Source organism: Triticum aestivum, chromosome 1A (genome assembly GCF_018294505.1).
Source record: "Triticum aestivum cultivar Chinese Spring chromosome 1A, IWGSC CS RefSeq v2.1, whole genome shotgun sequence".
In the NCBI taxonomy this organism is placed as follows: Eukaryota; Viridiplantae; Streptophyta; class Magnoliopsida; order Poales; family Poaceae; genus Triticum; species Triticum aestivum.
In genome coordinates, this window is record NC_057794.1 from 359,262,749 (window position 1) to 359,281,808 (window position 19,060).

A 19,060-nucleotide genomic window follows, 5' to 3' on the forward strand; every position below is an offset into this window, starting at 1 on the left:
GACAAATATTATGCCCATTTTCTGGTCCGGCGCTGGAGATGCCCATAAGTTCTGCACCCGTTTTGGAACAAAGGTACTATCTCCCAAAGTCATGGTCACGCTCTTCGCTGGACTAGAACTGATTGTCATGGAAGTAACAAATAATTGCAGTGGTTCCCCGTCAAAGCCATGCCCGCTTGTGTCGACCGGTTAAAGACATGAGACACCAAATGGCTTGTGCAACAAATCGCCAACAAAAATCAAATTGGAGTAATACAATAACTATACCACAATACCAAATCAGGAGCAGAGACACAAAAGCAAAGGTTAAAAAGATGTCCTCAATCGAATAAAAGAAAGTCAAACAACAAAAGCGCACAGCCATTCTGTTATACTTTTACAACATATGTATAATGGAACGCCACAACAAGAATAGAACAAAATTCATGTGCAAAATTTTATCAACTCTAGTGTAACACCGAAGATAGAGAAGCCGATTCCGACATGAGCAGCTTGAGTTTAGAGTCAACCATTTTCTTGAACTCGGCTAGCACCTCATGTTCTGCTCCAACAATTCTTCTTACCACACCAGTAGAACTCCATGCTTCCAGAGACTGAGCAATTCGATCACCAAGCTCAGAGGCATGTGCTGCTGGTTTCTCTTCCAAGACTCTGAATGTCTGTCCTGGACCTTCATCGCCAGTTCCTTGCAAATATGACATTAAGATATCCAAACCTTGCTCCTCTGGACTCATCTGATCAGATAACCATTTTTGGACACTTCGGAGTGTTTCAATCAAGCACTGAACAGATCTTTGAATTCCTTGCAACTGAGGCATGTTTGGTCGCAGCGATGGGCCGCTTTTCTTTTTCTTCTTTCCTTGCGGGGCCACCACTCTCATGCAGGACTGGATTATGATGAGATGCCAAGAAATGGGTTCTGTAACCATTTGCACTAACAGTGGAATTTTATTTCCAGGACAAGTTAGGATTCTATTGGCATCAGTCAGGTGCTCCTCTATGCAAATTTTCACTAAGCTGTCCACAATCTCCCAAGAACTTGGGCTGCTCGGATCAGTTCTGGGGATCACTGATTCATTTGACCACAAGTTCATTGCATTAATAAATACAGCAAAACTCATCCAGCTCACAATATCAGGAGCAAAATCCTGAAAATACAGTTGTCAGCAAGGTGCAGTTGATGGGTTAATCATGGTACTGCAGTTGTGCAGCAATAAGAGCAAGGAGTCAAAACTACTGTTTCAAAATTAAATCCATTTCAGTGAAGTGCAAAACAGTTTATTTCCACAAAGGATGTAATTAACTTGTAGAAAAAGTCAAAGGGAAGCATAACATTAGGGGTTGAATTGATTGAACCATTCCATTCAGCATACCAGGAGCAACAGATTACATAATCTTAAAGGTAGTGCTTTTGCGCTTTCAACAAAAAAAGGTATAAATACCAAGTACAGTTATTAAAAGCAACACTGCTTTAGAATTCAAGATTTAGCTTTGTAAGAGCATGGAAACAACCATGTGCTTTTTACTTTCTAACCGAAGCAAGATGAATAGGCAAATAGTTAAATCATTCTTCAGATACAAAAAGACTGAAGAAAAGAATAGCTGATAGGTGAACAATATCGGCAGGTTATTAGGAAAGTAAATACAAAAAGGGAACAAATATTCAGTTAATTCATACCTTCATAGACTTCTTGCCTGAAGATATACCAAGAATCATGCTTAGAGCATCATCCATGGAATAGCCAATAGTCCTAGCATATTTCTCAAGTAAGGTTTTCATTTCCCCAACAGTGATATCAGAAACAGACCCATTGGGCTCAGTCTCCCTGAGGGAAGATACACAACCATGCATGGAAAGGTAAACAAGCCGGGGGACAAGACATTTTCTCTCAGCATCTCTCATCTTAGGGCCATCCTTCTCAGTAGATTTGTGCTTGCACTGCAATAAACATATAAAAAATTTAGAGGGAAGGAATGATTTAGTTGACAGGCTGAAACAAATTTGTAGGGAACTTTTGCTTAGTGCCTAGTCGGATAGAAATATCACTTCTTGCATTTGTTGTAATATAATCCCTCCGTTCCAAAATACTTGTCATGGTTTTAGTTAAAATTTGAACTAAAACCACAACAAGTAATTTGGAACGGAGGGAGTACATAGGAAGTGTTTATCATCTCTCCATGCAATGCACCGAGGAGGCGTCTGCAACTGCCTCCAGGCCTTATCACTTCTTGCATTTGTTGTAATATACATAGGAAGTGTTTATCATCTCTCCATGCAATGCACCGAGGAGGCGACTGCAACTGCCTCCAGGCCTTACGGATTTTGGAGCCAATCGGAATTGTGGTGCAGAAGAAAGTGGGCTGGGTTTTTCAGCACGCACCGATATCCACTCACTGGGCTAGGGATCATGTCACTCATGGCAAGGGAACATAGCCACCACAACTAAGGATCGCCACAGGCCCATCGACATTAAACAGGGTCGAATCGGCATTGGAAGGTGCAACCTGTGGGCAGGCTGCATTGGTGAAGTAAAAAAACACGCCATATTTTGGAGGGAGGTGGAGATGAGAAGAATGAAGAAGCATGTTGTTGAAAAAATAAAGTGTCCAGGCTAACGATGAAAAATAAATAAATAATAGGCTTGGCACGTGGAACCCTACATGTGCAAGGGTTATGTCACCTGCCACGCGGAGGTATACTAGGTTTTTAGATCGTTCAGATAGTCAACTAGATGTCACACGGGTGATGCATATATTTTTTTCTTCAAAATATTAATTAAGTAATGCAATGAATGAAGGTGATAAGAAAGAAAATGTTTGAGCCGGTGTAAATGAAGGTTATAAGAAAATGACATACCACTTTGGCCCTAAAGCGCGCAGGTGTCGAACTTTCATCAATTGGTTCTGTAAAATCACAAGTCCATAACAATAGTAAGAACTTTTGTGCTTCCAAGACCATAAATGATCCAACAAAGACACCAAAATGGATGGAAAAAACTAACTACCAAGCATGCAACATAGTGAGTTCAAAATGGTGCTATTGTCAAGCACAAAACAGATAAGAAACTTTGCATAGCATGAGAAGCTACCTGAAAGAAAATTTACACTGGTTGTTGGTGTCCACCAAGGACGTGCCTCGAGATTTTCATTAAAAGTTAAATGTTTCATGTTGTCTTCACTTGATAGATCAACCAAGCCTCCTCCATGATTCACATTTTCAAGAACAGACTGCAATTAGGGACAATTATCAGTATTGGCACGGGTTACATAAAAAATGAAAGGTACCGATACTCCCTCCTTTACGGTTTATAGGGCTTATCTCACAATTTTAGGTTTCCCATTTTATAAGTCTCAATTTGATTGTTCCCCATCACATGTTCAGATTTTAAGGTGCATTAAATCATTGGATGGAAGGATTAAGAGAAAATTCACCAAATGCATGTACTTTATGCATGCATGCATTGCAATTAGTGCATTGGTAAACACAAGTTTTTGAGGAAAACGAGCACATTAATTGAGTATTTTTGCAAACTACAAAAATTATTCCACCACTCACCATCTACCTTGATTGGTGAGATTTTTGAATGGGCCCTATAAACCGGAAAGGAGGTAGTACTATTTACTTGTACAAGAAAATATTAACGCCTACGAGACGATGTCCTGATAGAATATCCATTTATAATAATAGAATTTTGTATGCACGGTTCAAAATGGCTACAGGTTGGAAAAGAAAAAGTAAATGTATTTCCTTCAAGCATCAATGTGTGCCGATAATTTTAATAAAACTACTTCCTGAATTTGGGGTTTGAAATTCATAAGTGACAACTAACCTCCACTTCCTCAAGAGACTCAGACTTCTGCTTCAGGCTCAGTATTACAGAATCAGATTTTACAGCAAGATACTGCATGGAGCGTTGCAAGCGATTTTTGAACTGCACAAATTCAATTACCTGGGCAACAATATCACAGAATAATGAGAAAATGCTGCAGAATATTTCTTTCGATAAGTAAACAACATAACTAGGGGGGGGGGGGTATTTGTTTTTTGAGATTATTTTTCTGTCAGAGTAACAGCTTCAATGAATTTTGCCCAACACCAAGCATATTTTCTTTTGGGGAACAAGTGACATGATCCAAGTTCCAAAGTTAAGCAGCATACTTATTTAACAAATAATGCAATAATTTAGATATATATGGCATCAGCTTTGCAAGTATGTATCATAGAGAAGAATTCTATAAATTATAATACCCTAACATTGAGCTATACAAACTACTAGCTCTGTATCAAAATATAAGACGTTTTTGTAGTTCAATTTGAACTGCAGAAACGTCTTATATTTTGGTATGGAGGGAGTATAATCACACAAACTAAGCAACAAAAGACCATGAAAATTTTCGCCCTAGATTCCAGTTTACATATCTGTTCTTGCTCGTGGTGATAGGTACTACTTTTCAAGCCCTGGCTGTGAACAGTGAGAACAAATAGTGGAAACTAAGTAGTAGTGCTCACAATCAGCGGGCAAATACAGATTACACCACTACTTTTATGTTGTACAGTGTAGTGAGAAGTAAAAAACTGTTGCTTACCTTTGAGTAAGTACGGTGCCTATATGCAAGACAGGTAAGATCAGCAGATTCTTTCAAATGATCATCCATGAACCTAAGATAATCCTTCACAAGACTGGCAGTTTGTTGCAAGCAAGGAGAACTCAACATCTGTGGCAAGATGTGGTGTGAGACGGATTCTAGAAGAATGTTTTTGACCTCCAGGCTTACATACCTGTATACAAGAATACAGGTCAGGATAAATAGATGAAACCCTGGTCTCATCGAACAACCTCGAGGAAACAAACAAAAACCACTAATGACTAAGAAATAATTAGCAGATCAACATTCTACATAAACACAATTTATCCAATGTTCAAGAAAGCATTAAGCGGAAGTGGAAGGCCACAGCTTAGAGCAATGGCCGCTTAAGCGCAGCTTAACCGGGATTAAGCGTTTTTTTTAATTGGCCAGAATTTGGCTGTTTTTGAATAATATGCACAAGTAAACAGGAAATATAGCACACAGGTAACAGAAAATATGAAATAGCATATAAGGTTCAGGTTCAGTTGTTCACACACCACAACAAATAGCCAAATAACACATAAGGATACGGTTCAGTGGTTCACACAGCAAGCATAAATGCATAATATTGTCTTAGAGCATATAAGATAAATGGCAGCTGCAGGCAAGCAGCAGCAGCAGCAGCCAAACAGCAGCCCCAGCCCAGCCCAAGCAGTAGTTCAGATCCAGTCCGGGGACGAGGAGGAAGAATGCATGGAGCTGAGTTGGATGCAGAACAGGAACAGCCGCCACTGGAGCTCTCCTCTCCCCCCTCCCCTTTTAACCCAGTAAACCCTAGCTGAACAGGCCAGTATTGGGCCAGGCCTTTATACCCCCCCTTTTACCTCCAGCCCGTGGCCCATTCCTCGCTTTTTGAACGCTTAAGCACGCTCAGCGGCCGCTAAATCCCGCTTTTTTTTCGCTTAACGCTAAAACTTCCGCCTAGGGCAGAAGCAAAGCGTTTAGCTGTCGCTTAGCGCTTAAGCATGCTTAAGCCTAAAAACACTTTCTTGAACATTGAATTTATCTATAAGAAAAGCGCATGGGATGGAACAAATGAATTTCTTGTGAAAGCACCTTTTTACCATGGAGTTACCTAGGGGACAATGGTCCGCTACGGAGCACGTTCTAAATAGTGAGAGCACTGTTCAAAATAGATCTGCAAGGGGAAAGATTACCATCGATGTGCCAACGGAAGAGCTCCCAAGTAAGAGTACAGATGCACCAGAGTAATCTTGTATTGCCAGACATGCCTGAGCAGACGAGCAAAATCGATATTATCATTCAGCTACGTAAAATAAACAGGTATAATATGTTTTTCTTTCAAAACCATAACTTGATTGAATATGGTATACTCCCTCTGTTCCTAAATATAAGTATTTTTTAAAATTCCAATATGGACTACATACGGATGTATAGACATATTTTAGAGTGTAACTGTAGATTCACTCATTTTGCTCCGTATGTAGTCTATATTGGAATCTCTAAGAAGACTTATATTTAGGAACGGAGGGAGTAGTAACTATTTGACATTATCTTGGCTTCATAAAGTGGAACAAAAGCATTCATTTACCTAACTTTTGTATTCTTAGACTTCATCAACAAGATAATATATTACCACAGGACATAGCAAATTTTAGATAGCCAATTCAGATAAGTCATGAAAATTAGAAGAGAGAAAAAGAAATAGAGTTTGTGGCTACTAGGATAAAATCTAATGTCACTTTTGTACAAATGTAGCAACAACGCTTGGACAATAATACTCTTATGCTTCAAATGTAACCATCTTAGTCAACTCGGTAGCATAATTCAGTATGTCCTAAAAAGCTAATCCCTCCGTTCACAAATATAAGATGTTCTGGATGTTTCAATATGGACTACATACGTACTGAAATGAGTGAACAGACACACTAAAATGTGTCTATATACATCTGATTCACACAAAAGTAACATCTTACATTTGTGAGCGGAGGGAGTAGATATTTGGCTGACAATAAATCAACCACAGAACTCAATGATAAAAGATAGTGATAGACAAATGGATCTTCTAATCCCATGTTTCAACAGAAGATATGTGCATATCACAGTAGACTTACTTGCGAACAGTCAATCCAAACTCTAGCACCAAAACTGCTTCAAGTAAGTACCCCAAGTTCCTTGTACGCCAAAAAAGCTGTTCCAAGACATCACGAGTATATTTTAGTGCAGAAGAAGGGTAAATTTCGTTCAAGTACAAATTTAACAATTATCACAAACTCAATACTTATGAATAATTTCATAAACCTACAGATAGATCACATCACAAAACTACAGATTTAGGATTTTGAGTATGCAATGTGGACCCAGCATCAGTGGAAATGCATCGTAAACATGTTTTGTGATACAACTGGCCCTAAATCAGCACTTCGGTAAACTTGGTCCACAAGTCTAGAGCTTTCTGATATAATTGGTTCCAAGTCTAATTCTGTGAAATTGGTCAAGTATGGGAATTTTTTATGTGCTATATTAAACTTAACTCAGCCTATGTTGTCTCAACAGCGGTCCAAAGCCTGGGTAAAGGAGGAGGATCGTGATAGGCTTGGCAAGCCAACGTCAAAACTCGGCCACTCTTATATGGAGATAAAACCCAGAAGAAAATCATAGGGGCATAAACCTCTCAGCGAAGCGCCATAGCGGAACCCGGGTGTGGTATCAAATGGGCAAGGGCCGGTGACAAGTGAGCAAGGATCGAGTCGTCGCATCCTTAGTGGTGCGCTACATCGACGCCCGGGTGTAGTGAAAAATGAGCAAGGGTCTTCACATTTGACTCGACGAGTGCAAAGGGCAAGGAAGCTAGCTGAGCCTAGGAGGATCCGCTTAGGTAGCTGGAACATAGGGTCCCTGAGAGGTAAGCTACGGATGCTAATTGATACAGCGGTGAGAGGTGTTGATATCCTTTGCCTCCAAGAAACCAAATGGAGGGGACGGAAGGCGAAGGAGGTGGAGGATACCATCTTCAAGCGGTGGTGCACACGGACAACTGCAAACAAAAATGGAGTAGGCATCTTGATCAACAAGAACCTCAAGTATGGAGTGGTAGACGTCAAGAGGCATGGGGACCGGATTATCCTGGTCAAGCTGGTAGTTGGGGACTTAGTTGTCAATGTTATCAGCTCGTACGCAAGTAGACCACAATGAGAACACCAAGAGGGAGTTCTGGGAAGGCCCGATGACATGGCTAGCAGTGTACCTATTCGCGAGAAGCTCTTCATAGGAGGAGACCTCAATGGCCACGGGTACATCTAACACAAGTTTTGAAGGGGTGCATGGAGGATTTGGCTATGGCATCGGGAATCAAGGAGAAGATGTCTTAAGCTTTGTTCTAGCCTATGATAAGATCGTAGCTAACACCCTCTTTAAATAGAGAAAATCACATCTAGCGACTTTTCATAGTGGTCAACACTCTCGCCAAATTGATTTCATTCTATCGAGAAGAGAAGACATGCGTGCTTGCCTAGATTGTAAGGTGTATCTGGAGAGTGTTGTACCTCAGCATAAGCTTGTGGTGGCTGACTTTTGCTTCCAGATTCATGTCCAGTGGGATAAGCATGCCAAAGTCGCTAGAACGAAGTGGTGGAAGCTCAAGGGTGAGGTGGCTCAGGCGTTCGAGAGGGTCATTAAGGAGGGCCTTTGGGAGGAAGAAGTGATGCAGCCAATATGTGGATGAAGATGGCGACTTGCATTCGTAAGGTGGCTGCAGAGGAGTTTGGAGTGTCTAGGGGAAGTAGAAGCAAAGCTAAAGATACCTGGTGGTGGAACGATGATGTCCAGAAGGCTATTAAGGAGAAGAAATAATGTTTTGCCTTTACCTGGATAGGAGTGCAGACATCATAGGTTAGACACGAAGGAAGTCAAAAGTGACATCGATAAGATGGCCAAGATCCAGCAGAGGAAGACGAGGGATGTTCGACCAAGTCAAATGCATCAAGGACGGAGCAGATCAGCTCCTGGTGAAGGACGAGGAGACCGCATAGATGGCGGAAGTACTTCGCCAAGCTGTTCAATGGAGAGAATGAGAACTCAACCATTGAACTAGATGACTCCTTTGATGATACTAGGAGACGACTCCTTTGATGATACCAGCAGGCATTTTGGGCGGCGAATCCAGGAGTGGGGTCAATGAGGCTTCAAAAAGGATGAAAGGAGGCAAGGCGATGGGCCCTGATTGTATCCCCATTGAGGTGTGGAGAGGCCTCGGAGACATAGCGATAGTATGGCTAACTAAGCTTTTCAACCTCATTTTCCAGGCAAACAAGATGTCAGAAGAATGGAGGCGGAGTATATTAGTACCAATCTTCAAGAACAAGGAGGATGTTCAAAGTTGTACTAATTACCGTGGAATTAAGTTGATGAGCCATACAATGAAGCTATGGGAGAGAGTCATTGAGCACCGCTTAAGAATGAAAAGCATGACCAAAAATCAATTTGGTATCATTCCTAGGAGGTCGAGCATGGAAGCCATTTTGTTGGTACGACAACTGATGGAGATAAAGAGAGCAAAAGACAGACCCGCATATGGTGTTCATTGACATGGAGAAGACCCACGATAAGATACCGCGGAATGTCATGTGGTGGCCTTGGAGAAACACAGTCCCAACAAAGTACATTACTCTCATAGAGGACATGTACCATAATGTTGTGACACGTGTTCAAACAAGTGATTGCAACACCGATAACTTTCTGATTAAAATAGAACTGCACCAGGGGTCAGCTTTGAGCCCTTATCTTTTTGCTTTGGTGACGGATGAGGTCACAAGGGATATACAAGGAGATATCCAATGGTGTATGGTCTTTGCAGATGATGTGGTGCTAGTCGATGATAATCTGACGGGGGTTAATAAAAAGTTAGAGCTATGGAGGCAAACCTTAGAATCGAAAGGATTTAGGCTTAGTAGAACTAGAACCGAGTAAATGAGGTGCGGTTTCGATGCTATTAGGCACGAGGAGGTTAGCCTTGATGGGCAGGTGGTACCTCAAAAGGACACCTTTCAACATTTGGGGTCAATGCTGCATAAGGATGGGGATATAGATGAAGATGTGAACCATCGAATCAAAGCCGGATGGATGAAGTGGCGCCAAGCTTCTGGGGTTCTCTGTGACAAGAGAATGCCACAAAAGCTAAAAGGCGGATTCTATAGGACGGCGATTCAACCCGCAATGTTGTATGGCACTGAGTGTTGGCCGACTAAAAGGCGACATGTTCAACAGTTAGGTGTAGTGGAGATGCGCATGTTGAGATGAATGTGTGGCCACACAAGGGAGGGTCGGGTCCGGAACAATGATATGCGGGATAGGGTTGGGATAGCACCAATTGAAGAGAAGCTTGTCCAACATCATCTGAGATGGTTTGGGCATATTCAGCGCAAGCCTCCAGAAGCTCCAGTGGTGATAATGTCAAGAAATGTCGGGGTAGACCGAACTAGACATGGGAGGAGTCCATAAAGAGAGATCTGAAGACCTGGAGTATGAGTCCACAAAGAGAGATCTGAAGGACTGGAGTATGAGTCCATAAAGAGAGATCTGAATTTCTGAAGGACTGGAGTATCACCAAAGAACTAGCCATGGACAGGGGTGCGTGGAAGCTAGCTATCCATGTGCTAGAACCATGAGTTGGTTGCGAGATCTTATGGGTTTCAGCTCTAGCCTACCCCAACTTGTTTGGGACCAAGGCTTTATCGTTGTTGTTGCTGCTGCTGCTATATTAAACTTGTCTTTTGTGTAATTTCTTATATTAATAAATGTAAAAATGACACTGAGAAATGTGCAAGCAGCTGGATAATATAATTGTTCTCGAAAGTTCATGTAAAAAACATATAGCACAATCACGATGCATTGACCAGGAGGATATAGGAAATTAGGAATGCACTCTTCAAGCAGGTGGCAAATAACGGACTGTGGTACCGGATTATAAATTACTAAAATGGACACTTCCCAGACCCTGTTTCTCTCATACAAGTAATAATCAGCTACAGCTACATACCTGCACAAGAATATTGCTAGCCATAGACAGCAGTTCTTCTCCATGCATGCTTTCCTGAGGATCTAAGTCTCTTGAGAGAGGCAAGTTTTTGTAAAATGTCTCGACCATTCCTTTTGCAATGCGCTGAAGATCTGAATTGGCATATCAATTTAAGGTATAAGAATAAATGGTTGGTTAACACAGCATAGTACAGCTTTTCAAATTAAACAAACATATAGAAACACAATAATGTGATTTCTGGAGAAGGTGGACCTGTAGTTGACTTTGATAATAAAGTTCCCAAAAGTTCTTGAACCTTAAAAGTAGTTATTGTCAAACCCAATGCTTTGACTGAAACGGATGATGCATCAAAAGATCTGGAAATTGTATCTAGCAACTCCGTTATTTCATCACCCGATAGCATGTGGAGGTATATTTCAACATCTGACGATGAGCAAGACAAGTGACCAAATCTGCAAGGCCAAACACTGTTGTTAGCTACAAATTAGAGATGAACGTGAAAACATAGAAAGAACTATTATCAATATTTTCAAGAATGCAGATACAGATGGTGCCATGATGTAGTACCAGTAGATCTAAAATTAGACATCTAAAACACAAGATTGCACAGACATGGACACACATGTACAAGGCACCGCATAACACGGTATGGGCTAGAAAAGCGAAACTTTTACCATTACAAGAAAATGGTGAGCTCACATGGATACAGTGTCATACATTTAAATATCAAAGTTAATAATATATGGAGTGTGGTTTATAACTATTGACAGAATAGTTTAGCTTATACCCATGCTTTTATAGCAACAGCATGGGTCATGTGTAATGGTGCCAACTATCAAATGAAAAAGAGAGGCATAGGTGAGGATGCATATTGGAAGGTACGGTACAATCTCCCAGTATTTTTTGGATGGTTGCTTCTGATGCCAAGGAGGTGATAGTATGAATATGCCAGAATCTGTAGGAAACATAGCCTCTACCAATGTCTAAAGAGCACCGAACACAAAGTTTGATGAATCAGCAACACATGATAATAGAGAAGTGAATAGCAATAGAGAAATATCGAATTAACTTTCTAGAAATTCAAAATGTGACTATTTAAATAAGCTTTCATAAATTATACATATTGGACATCAAAATTTCAGAAGCAACAGAAACTGGCTTATTGCAAGCTGAAGACTGTGATCTCCATGCTTGCACATGGTATAGAGTATAAAGAGATTCCAAATGGGCACAGAAACAGAAAGAAGATGCACCCCGACAGACCTGTGGAAATAGTTTACCAAAGCTTCCATAAACTTTGTTGAGTTTCCACTGAGGCAGTGTTGCCGTTCAATTTCAATATTGGCTAGATGAGGACCTCTAACAGAGTCACTGGAGTCATTTTTTTGTAGCTTTTGCACAAATAACAATGCACTTGCAAGGCGAGATTCAACCTACAAACATGTAATTTCAGTAAACCGGGTGCATGTCACCAAAACAAGGTAAAAGAGAATTGCTTCAGGTGGAGGACGTACCACCTCCTCACTGAGAGAAGTCTTGTTCGAATCTACAGAGCAGGAAGAACAAGTATGTTCGCCAGTGGTTGGTTTAGGCAGCTTCACGTCACGCTCCAGCAGACAGCCTAAATAATGGAGAAAGGACTCCCAGTCATCAGGACTGCCCAGTCAAAAGAGAAAAAGACAATTATCAAAAACTAAACAGAAGAAAGCAGAAATTTCCAAACGCTGAATGTATGGATAAAATATGCTGCGACAACTAGAGGAAGGAGCGAGATAAAAAAACATGAAAACAAAACAGTGAGTGGCATAGCAATGGTCCCTAATTGAGATATCAACATCAAAAGCTTGAAATTAAATAAAAACCACAGTAATTACAGGATTATGATTCTATATCAAAATAGGTAAGTCCATACACATTTTCTAGGAAGCAAACAGCGCGTTCAGAAAGACAGGCCTGCCTTTGTACTTAGTAGCACATTTATGGTGTTATTTTAAATGGCTCATCTCCAAAAAAAGATATATTATATTAGTTTCACTTACGAGTCCAATTGAGTTAAAGTGCTTTGAGTCTCACGCCACATTTAATTCATAGACATGAGAGAGAGGGAATTAGTGGTCATGCATGCATCTTATTCTACATGCACCATGCAAGTCCAATTAGAGGAAGGGTGCTGCACTTATTATTTCGTGAGTCAAACGTGTGGGAAATATTTCATCGGGCAGTTCTGTGTCCACAAAAGTCATGCCATCCACTCACCATCTACCTTGGTTGATGAGATTTATTTGAGCCCTCTAAACCGGAAGAGAGGGAGTAGTATGCACATCATCGAGTATGATCATGAACAGAGTTGTTGGTATTGTGCTACTTCTTCCTATAAGCTGTTGAGTGAGAAATTTCTAAGTGGGTAGAGCAATACATGTCTTGGAACAAGTTGATAACGCATACTTAAGCAGTAATTGGTCAAAGGCAAACTTTGTACAACAACTGAAAATGTAGAGTTAATGACAGAAAGCATTACCAAGATTCAAGAACCTTCTGATATATCTCAGAAGCGGCCACATAGTTACACGCTTGAGTAAGAAGACGTCCCTGTCAACTTGAAGTCAGGTAAAATGTAAGTGGTTATCAATTTCATTACCAAGCATATTAGAGGGGGAGAGAAAAAAGGACTTAAAAGTTAGAAGTTAAAGTAACCTTTTGTACACATGTACAGATTGTAAGTGCTAGAGGTGCAACAGACATTAGATAACCACCAGTAGAAACACTAAGGGCATAACGTTTTCACTAAAACCACAGTACAGGAAACTACTTTAACTGTATGTTCATCATAGTTTTCAGAAACTTGCCAGGTTCTGAACTAATTACGGTATTCCATAGTAATTCAATGCAGAAAGAAGTACAGAACAGCTGGTTTAGCTATCAATTCAGATATTGCTATGGTGTACATGCAGAAAAGCACTCTAGCCTCTGCACTGAAGTTCAGTGTGATCACTGAGGTCGGAGAGCGCCACATTGCCATAATACTCTCACCCACCCTGTTGCCCATTTAATGAACAGAAATAACCATAAGAAAGAATAAGTATGTAATACTTCAGTCTATACTCTAGAAGAAGGAAGGGCAACCCGGTGCATGTAGCTCCCGCTTGCGCAGGGTCCGGGGAAGGGTCCGACCACTTTGGGTCAATAGTACGCAGCCTTTCCCTACATTTCTGTAAGAGGCTGTTTCCAGGACTTGAACCTGTGACCTCATGGTCACAAGGCAGCAGCTTTACCACTGTGCCAAGGCTCCCCTTCATTGGAAAATCATTTAAACGATGACAACAACGAGAACGCCTTCCAGTCCCAAACAAGTTGGGGTAGGCTAGAGTTGAAACCCATAAGATATCGAAACCTGGCACGTGGATAGCTAACTTCCACGCACACCTGTCCATGGCTAAATCTTTGGTGATATTCCAGTCCTTCAGATCCTCCCATTGTCAAGTTTGGTCTACCCCGACCTCTCTTGACATAAGAAAATAATGTAAAGTTACCATAAATTCCTCTTGATGATTATAAAGATGATAAAACAAACTGTGACTTCTGACTGGTATCCAGATTCCAGATGAGTAGCAATCAAGACAAGACACTGTCAAATAAATGAATCTTGAAATTACCTGCAAACGAAGCTTGTCCTCCTCCCTTCCCATAAGAGACCCCAAGTCTCCAGATAGAACTTCCAAAGCAGCATCATACTTTGCCTGTTGTTCCAGAATTGAAACATAGAGAGAAAGTGCTGCAAGTAGTATAACCACGTTAAAAGAGAACAAATCTTGAGGAGAAAAAGATAACCTCATACATTGTGCATTTTAGGTAAGCAGGGATACCTTCTGGCTCATGTAAACTATGTGAACTTATGTGCTTTTTAAGCAATGCTTCAGCAAATGCTAACAATTTCTCACCTCCGCTGCTAAAATATGCCTGCCATGGGCAAAATGGAAGTCATATAACATAATAGCACATATGGAATGCAAGGTAATCATAGCTAATAATGCTATATGCAAGCCCTCAACTTACATGTTCTAGCTAGTAGGTATGGCATAAGTATTGCTATTAAATATTGAATTGAATGTTTTCCAGATGAAAAAAAGGAGATCGGAGAAGGAATATGCTAGTGCAAATGTGCAATAACGTTTCACACTGAAGACTTCAAAGAATTAGGTTCACATGCAGTGTATGCTTGGATTGTGACCAAAGTGTCACCTGCCAAAATTTTGGCTATGACCAAAAAATTAGTCTATGTATGGATGGTTGCTTATTTTTTTGGCATGCCAATGCTCTTTGGCCAACTCTAGTTCATTCTACTCCCTCCGTCCCAAAATAAGTGACTCAACTTTGTACTGGCTTTAGTGCAAAGTTAGTACAAAGTTGAGTCACTTATTTTGGGACGGAGGGAGTACTTCCTAATGCTGGCCAACTCATTGACAAACAAAACCTCAACCAAAGTTTTGGCTAGCCAATGTTTTGGTAGGGCAACCTTGGGCATAAACCAAACACAACTTGTATACTTCCTGTGATGCAATATCGCATTGCATCAGATGGATAATTCGTACCTAGAGCATTCATGCATCGTATCTATTTCGCCAATTATCAGAGTAGTACAAAAAATAGTGCCTACACTATAACAAGTTACTACATTGCATCCAATGGACAAATGCATCACACCTAACAAAACTAGGATGTTGCCCAAAATTTACAGTGGTTTTGTAATCTACAAGAATTGATAGGTCAGCCCTTAGATGGAGTCCATGAGACCAGTAGCAATTTTTCCTATCTTCCACTTTCGTTTATGTCCTGCGTGCTCCCAATCCCTCTCAGTATTATTTTCCTACCCACTCTCTTCAGTAAATCAGTAAATGCTATACATGCACAGTGTCCCTCAGTATTATTTTCCCCTCCCACTATCTTCAGCATATCTATACACACAGAGTGCTCCCAATCCCTCACAGTATTTCTCCCCATCCACTATCTTCAGTGAATGCTATACAAAAACAGTGTATAAGCGTGTATCACTCATCCCTCCCTCCCCTATAAAAGGTGGTTTTTAGAGATTGGCAGCTCCAGAATCTAATACATAGATTAGAAAAGAATGCATCTTTTAGACAGGTTAACCGCAATCCATTTCAACCATCACAAGATCTTCTATTCTTCTTAACAAGAGTCCTGCTTCATTTTGCATAAGTTTACTCAAAACAGTCATAGTGTTCTCTTTTTCAGCTTTGTTCAGTAAGGTCATACATTTTAATCCAGTCATGCATGTGTGATCAATGAAAAGACAATTCCACGTGTGAACCAACAAGATATATTACTCCAATAATATTTGTAAGTTCCAATAATACATTTCCATTTGTTCTACTAGCCCTAGTTATTCCACTGATACTTCTATTTCTTCCACCAGATATCTTCAGAATCGTTACACTGACATTGTTTATTTGTTAGACTAATAATTTGTATTTGCTCCACTAATATTCTATTATGAAGTATGTGCTCTAGTAGTACACTCTGGATTGCATCCACGTGGTACCTTCTATTATTGTACTGAAGCATCTTCCAATTGCTCCCACGGTACATTTCTTTTGTTCCCCGTCACATTTATACTGAAAGCTTCACACAAGAAGTATTTCCCTCTATTATACTTAATTTTCAAATATGGTGTCCGTTTTGGAAGAAAGAAAATCCAAAACTAGAAGTCTCCCAAAAGTGGGAAGCCGAACGACGGAATGATATCAACTGCTTGAATGCTGTATATGGCCTCCCTATCCTCTGTCCAATTACCAAACCCTAGAACCATCACTCCATCAGCGTGTCCATACATCCATAGGAGTCATGCAATGCATTGTTTTCATGTAGAGATTTCTTAATTTCCAGTGAGCAAGAAAATGATAGTGTGCCATTACAATTGCTTCAACTAAAATTGTGAATGCAGAACTTGTAACTCATGTATGTATGCTGAACCTACCTGCAGTTGAATACTGCAGACTGCCCAAAGCAAAAACCTTTCTTCTCCTACAGTTTTGTACATTCTAAGCGCTGTCTGCAAAACACATAAAGGTGGGAGGATCAAGAACTGAACAAGGGAACACAAAGAATTCAAATTGAGCAACTAGCAAAATACCATCATACCTGTTGTTGCTTCACATATGAGTACTCTCTGACATAGCAATTAAAGAGTCCCATCATTAATTCCAAGTTATTAGGGTATTTTGTACAAGCATACTCATAGCATGAAGTTGCAAGGTCCACTGGCAGAAATACAATCAGTCACATTATAATTTAGAAAAATGGTGACGTCAAACAGATAAGGCAAACAGTGAAGTATAAACATACATCTCTCAAGCCTTTGAAACACTATCTGTAGTGTGCTAAGGGTGAGATCGTCAAAATGGAAAATGTTATTTGAGTACAATAGCTCCTTGGCTTCCAAACAGACACTCAGTGCTTCATCAGGCTTTCCCATCCTTTCCAAAGTAAGAGCCTTGAGAGCCTGAAATTAGATAATTAAACAGTGTCATTTAATCGCATTCTAAATACAGCCAACATAAAGTCATTAGTTCTTATCAAAACTGAGTTGATCATGTTGACTAAAAACGGTAGCAGCATGAAAACGGTGGTTCTGTTACAAGATCTTCAACAGATAAAAAAGGAATAAGTCAAGGCCATGCTAACTGAAATTGTCACACAAAACAAATACAGCATGTCAGATTTGCAAGGTCCAGGCTGATTTGAGAGACAGCTCTACAATACTACAGACAACATACGTCCCTAAATGTCTAAGGAAGAGTTTAGTATCCTAACTTTAATAGCATTATATCATAAAGTACAAACAGTGCCTAATCTTAAGTTTCTGAACTAATTGATTTGCTACCACAGCTCAAGAGTTAGTATCTTGCCACCTGCTGGAACCAAGGCATTGGTTTCACTTCTGGGGCTAAGCTTGACAAAAACGAATGGCCAAGTTTAAACTAAATGGCATGCTAGTTGACACTTGTGAGCTAAGCAAGTAAAAGCCCGTTCATCTGGGATAGGACCCCTGTAGTTCTCTTAACAAAATATCTTTGTCCCCTACCTCTCTAGCTTCAATGGAAGTTCCATCAGTCCACAATACCCATTTACTTCTATATATCACCTCATTCCCACCATATCCTCTCCTCCCATCCAACTTGATACGCAGCAATCTAGCAAACTTTTGCTAGGGAGAGGAATTTAAGGCCTTCAAATAAACCCACTGTGAATTAGACGGCTCAGCTTAATGGGAGTGGCTTCAGAATGCCAGTAGTTCCCCACGTTAGTCCGAGCATTTTGTTTCCTAGGATTGCCACAACCTCTTCCTACCAGACCCCTCAATAAGAAGCCTCCTATTGAATTTGTGCGCCCAGCTAGTCATAGGTGGCCTAAGAGTCTTTAAATCAGTGTGAACAGCTCAAGCAAGTCAGTATGAGCTAGAACTAGCAAGCAATTCAGCACAATGCACAAGAAGCCATATAGCTTCCATCGACGCAACTGGTACCTCGATCCGTTTGATTAAAAAAACACAGGACGCTCCAAATATAAGCATCGAAAGAAACCACACCCATTTTCCAAGCCAGATTCATCAGACCGTGACGGGAACTACAGAAAAATGGGGACGAGGAGGACCGAGGGAACTCACGAGGGCGTAGGGTGAGGTAGGGTGCTTGGCGAGGAGCGCGGTGCAGAGCTTGAGCGCGGACTTGTACTGTCGCGAGTCGACGGCGTCCCAGATCGGCCGCACCCGCCGCTCCGGAATTCCGCCGGCGAGCCCGAACTTGCTGGCCATGTCAGCCGGCCCTCGCGATCTAGGGTTAGGGTTTTGAGCGGCGGGAGGTGGAGCGGGTGGGAGCGGGAGGAGGAAGAAGGGGAGAGCCGCGGAGGCACAGCGCGGAAGGGTTTATCGAGTCGGGGTGTGACGGCGGCGCGGCTCGTGCGCAGGGCGACCCGAGTGGGCACGTCCGAGGAAGGAGCGTGGCCAGGGTCCGGACCGTCGATGGCAGGATGTGCGGCGTAGGTTCGTCTGCCGTGTGAGACTGAGCGGGGAGGAGATGCCGTAACCCTATTAGGGAGGTTGCCGAGTTCTGGACCGTTGAATTCCGGGTGGGCGGTGTAGATCGACGGAGAGAGAAAACGGTGCCTGGGCCTTGCACCAGAACGGCAGAACCGGATGAGAAGTGACGATATGGTGGTCGGACTATTGGTGCCGTTTGGCCCCACATGACAGCAGAGCCGAAAGTGATCAAAGGAACACGTTCATTTTATTTTCCTTTTTTATTTCAAACACACTTCGCCACTTTATTCAACTTGCGAAGGCCTAGCGACTTGCACGCAGGCCAGAAAAATAGGGATTGCATCATAGTTTATTACAGGATATTAATGTCCAAATCC

General features: G+C 41.3%; 1 protein-coding gene across 2 annotated transcripts; it reads right to left on the minus strand.

Moving 5' to 3' along the window:
* Positions 1-304: 304 nt before the first annotated feature.
* LOC123051024 (N-terminal acetyltransferase B complex auxiliary subunit NAA25) lies at positions 305-18,608 on the minus strand. 2 transcript variants are annotated; one of them, XM_044473767.1, is made up of 19 exons: positions 18,312-18,608; positions 16,991-17,147; positions 16,787-16,905; positions 16,623-16,697; positions 14,491-14,584; positions 14,281-14,399; positions 13,146-13,216; positions 12,145-12,283; positions 11,891-12,060; positions 10,880-11,079; positions 10,628-10,758; positions 6,705-6,781; positions 5,787-5,861; positions 4,588-4,780; positions 3,831-3,950; positions 3,090-3,228; positions 2,858-2,904; positions 1,679-1,939; positions 305-1,148 (listed from the first exon to the last, which is right to left on the minus strand). In XM_044473767.1, exons 1-19 carry the CDS (start codon positions 18,456-18,458, stop codon positions 447-449), a joined length of 3,036 nt encoding a protein of 1,011 aa, XP_044329702.1. In that variant the 5' UTR covers positions 18,459-18,608; the 3' UTR covers positions 305-446. The 2 variants fall into 2 exon arrangements, with proteins under 2 accessions (XP_044329702.1, XP_044329694.1); XM_044473759.1 differs by having other exon boundaries at positions 12,142-12,283.
* Positions 18,609-19,060: the final 452 nt, after the last annotated feature.

Bases quoted from the DNA above. Each gene is read 5' to 3' on its own strand.
- LOC123051024 (XM_044473759.1), bottom strand. From the start codon at position 18,458: ATGGCCAGCAAGTTCGGGCTCGCCGGCGGAATTCCGGAGCGGCGGGTG. The intron at 13,217-14,280 runs GTAATTTCAAGA...TCAAGTTGACAG, and splicing joins AGGACAAGCTTCGTTTGCAG to GGACGTCTTCTTACTCAAGC. The intron at 3,951-4,587 runs GTAAGCAACAGT...ATTGTTGCCCAG, and splicing joins GGCACCGTACTTACTCAAAG to GTAATTGAATTTGTGCAGTT.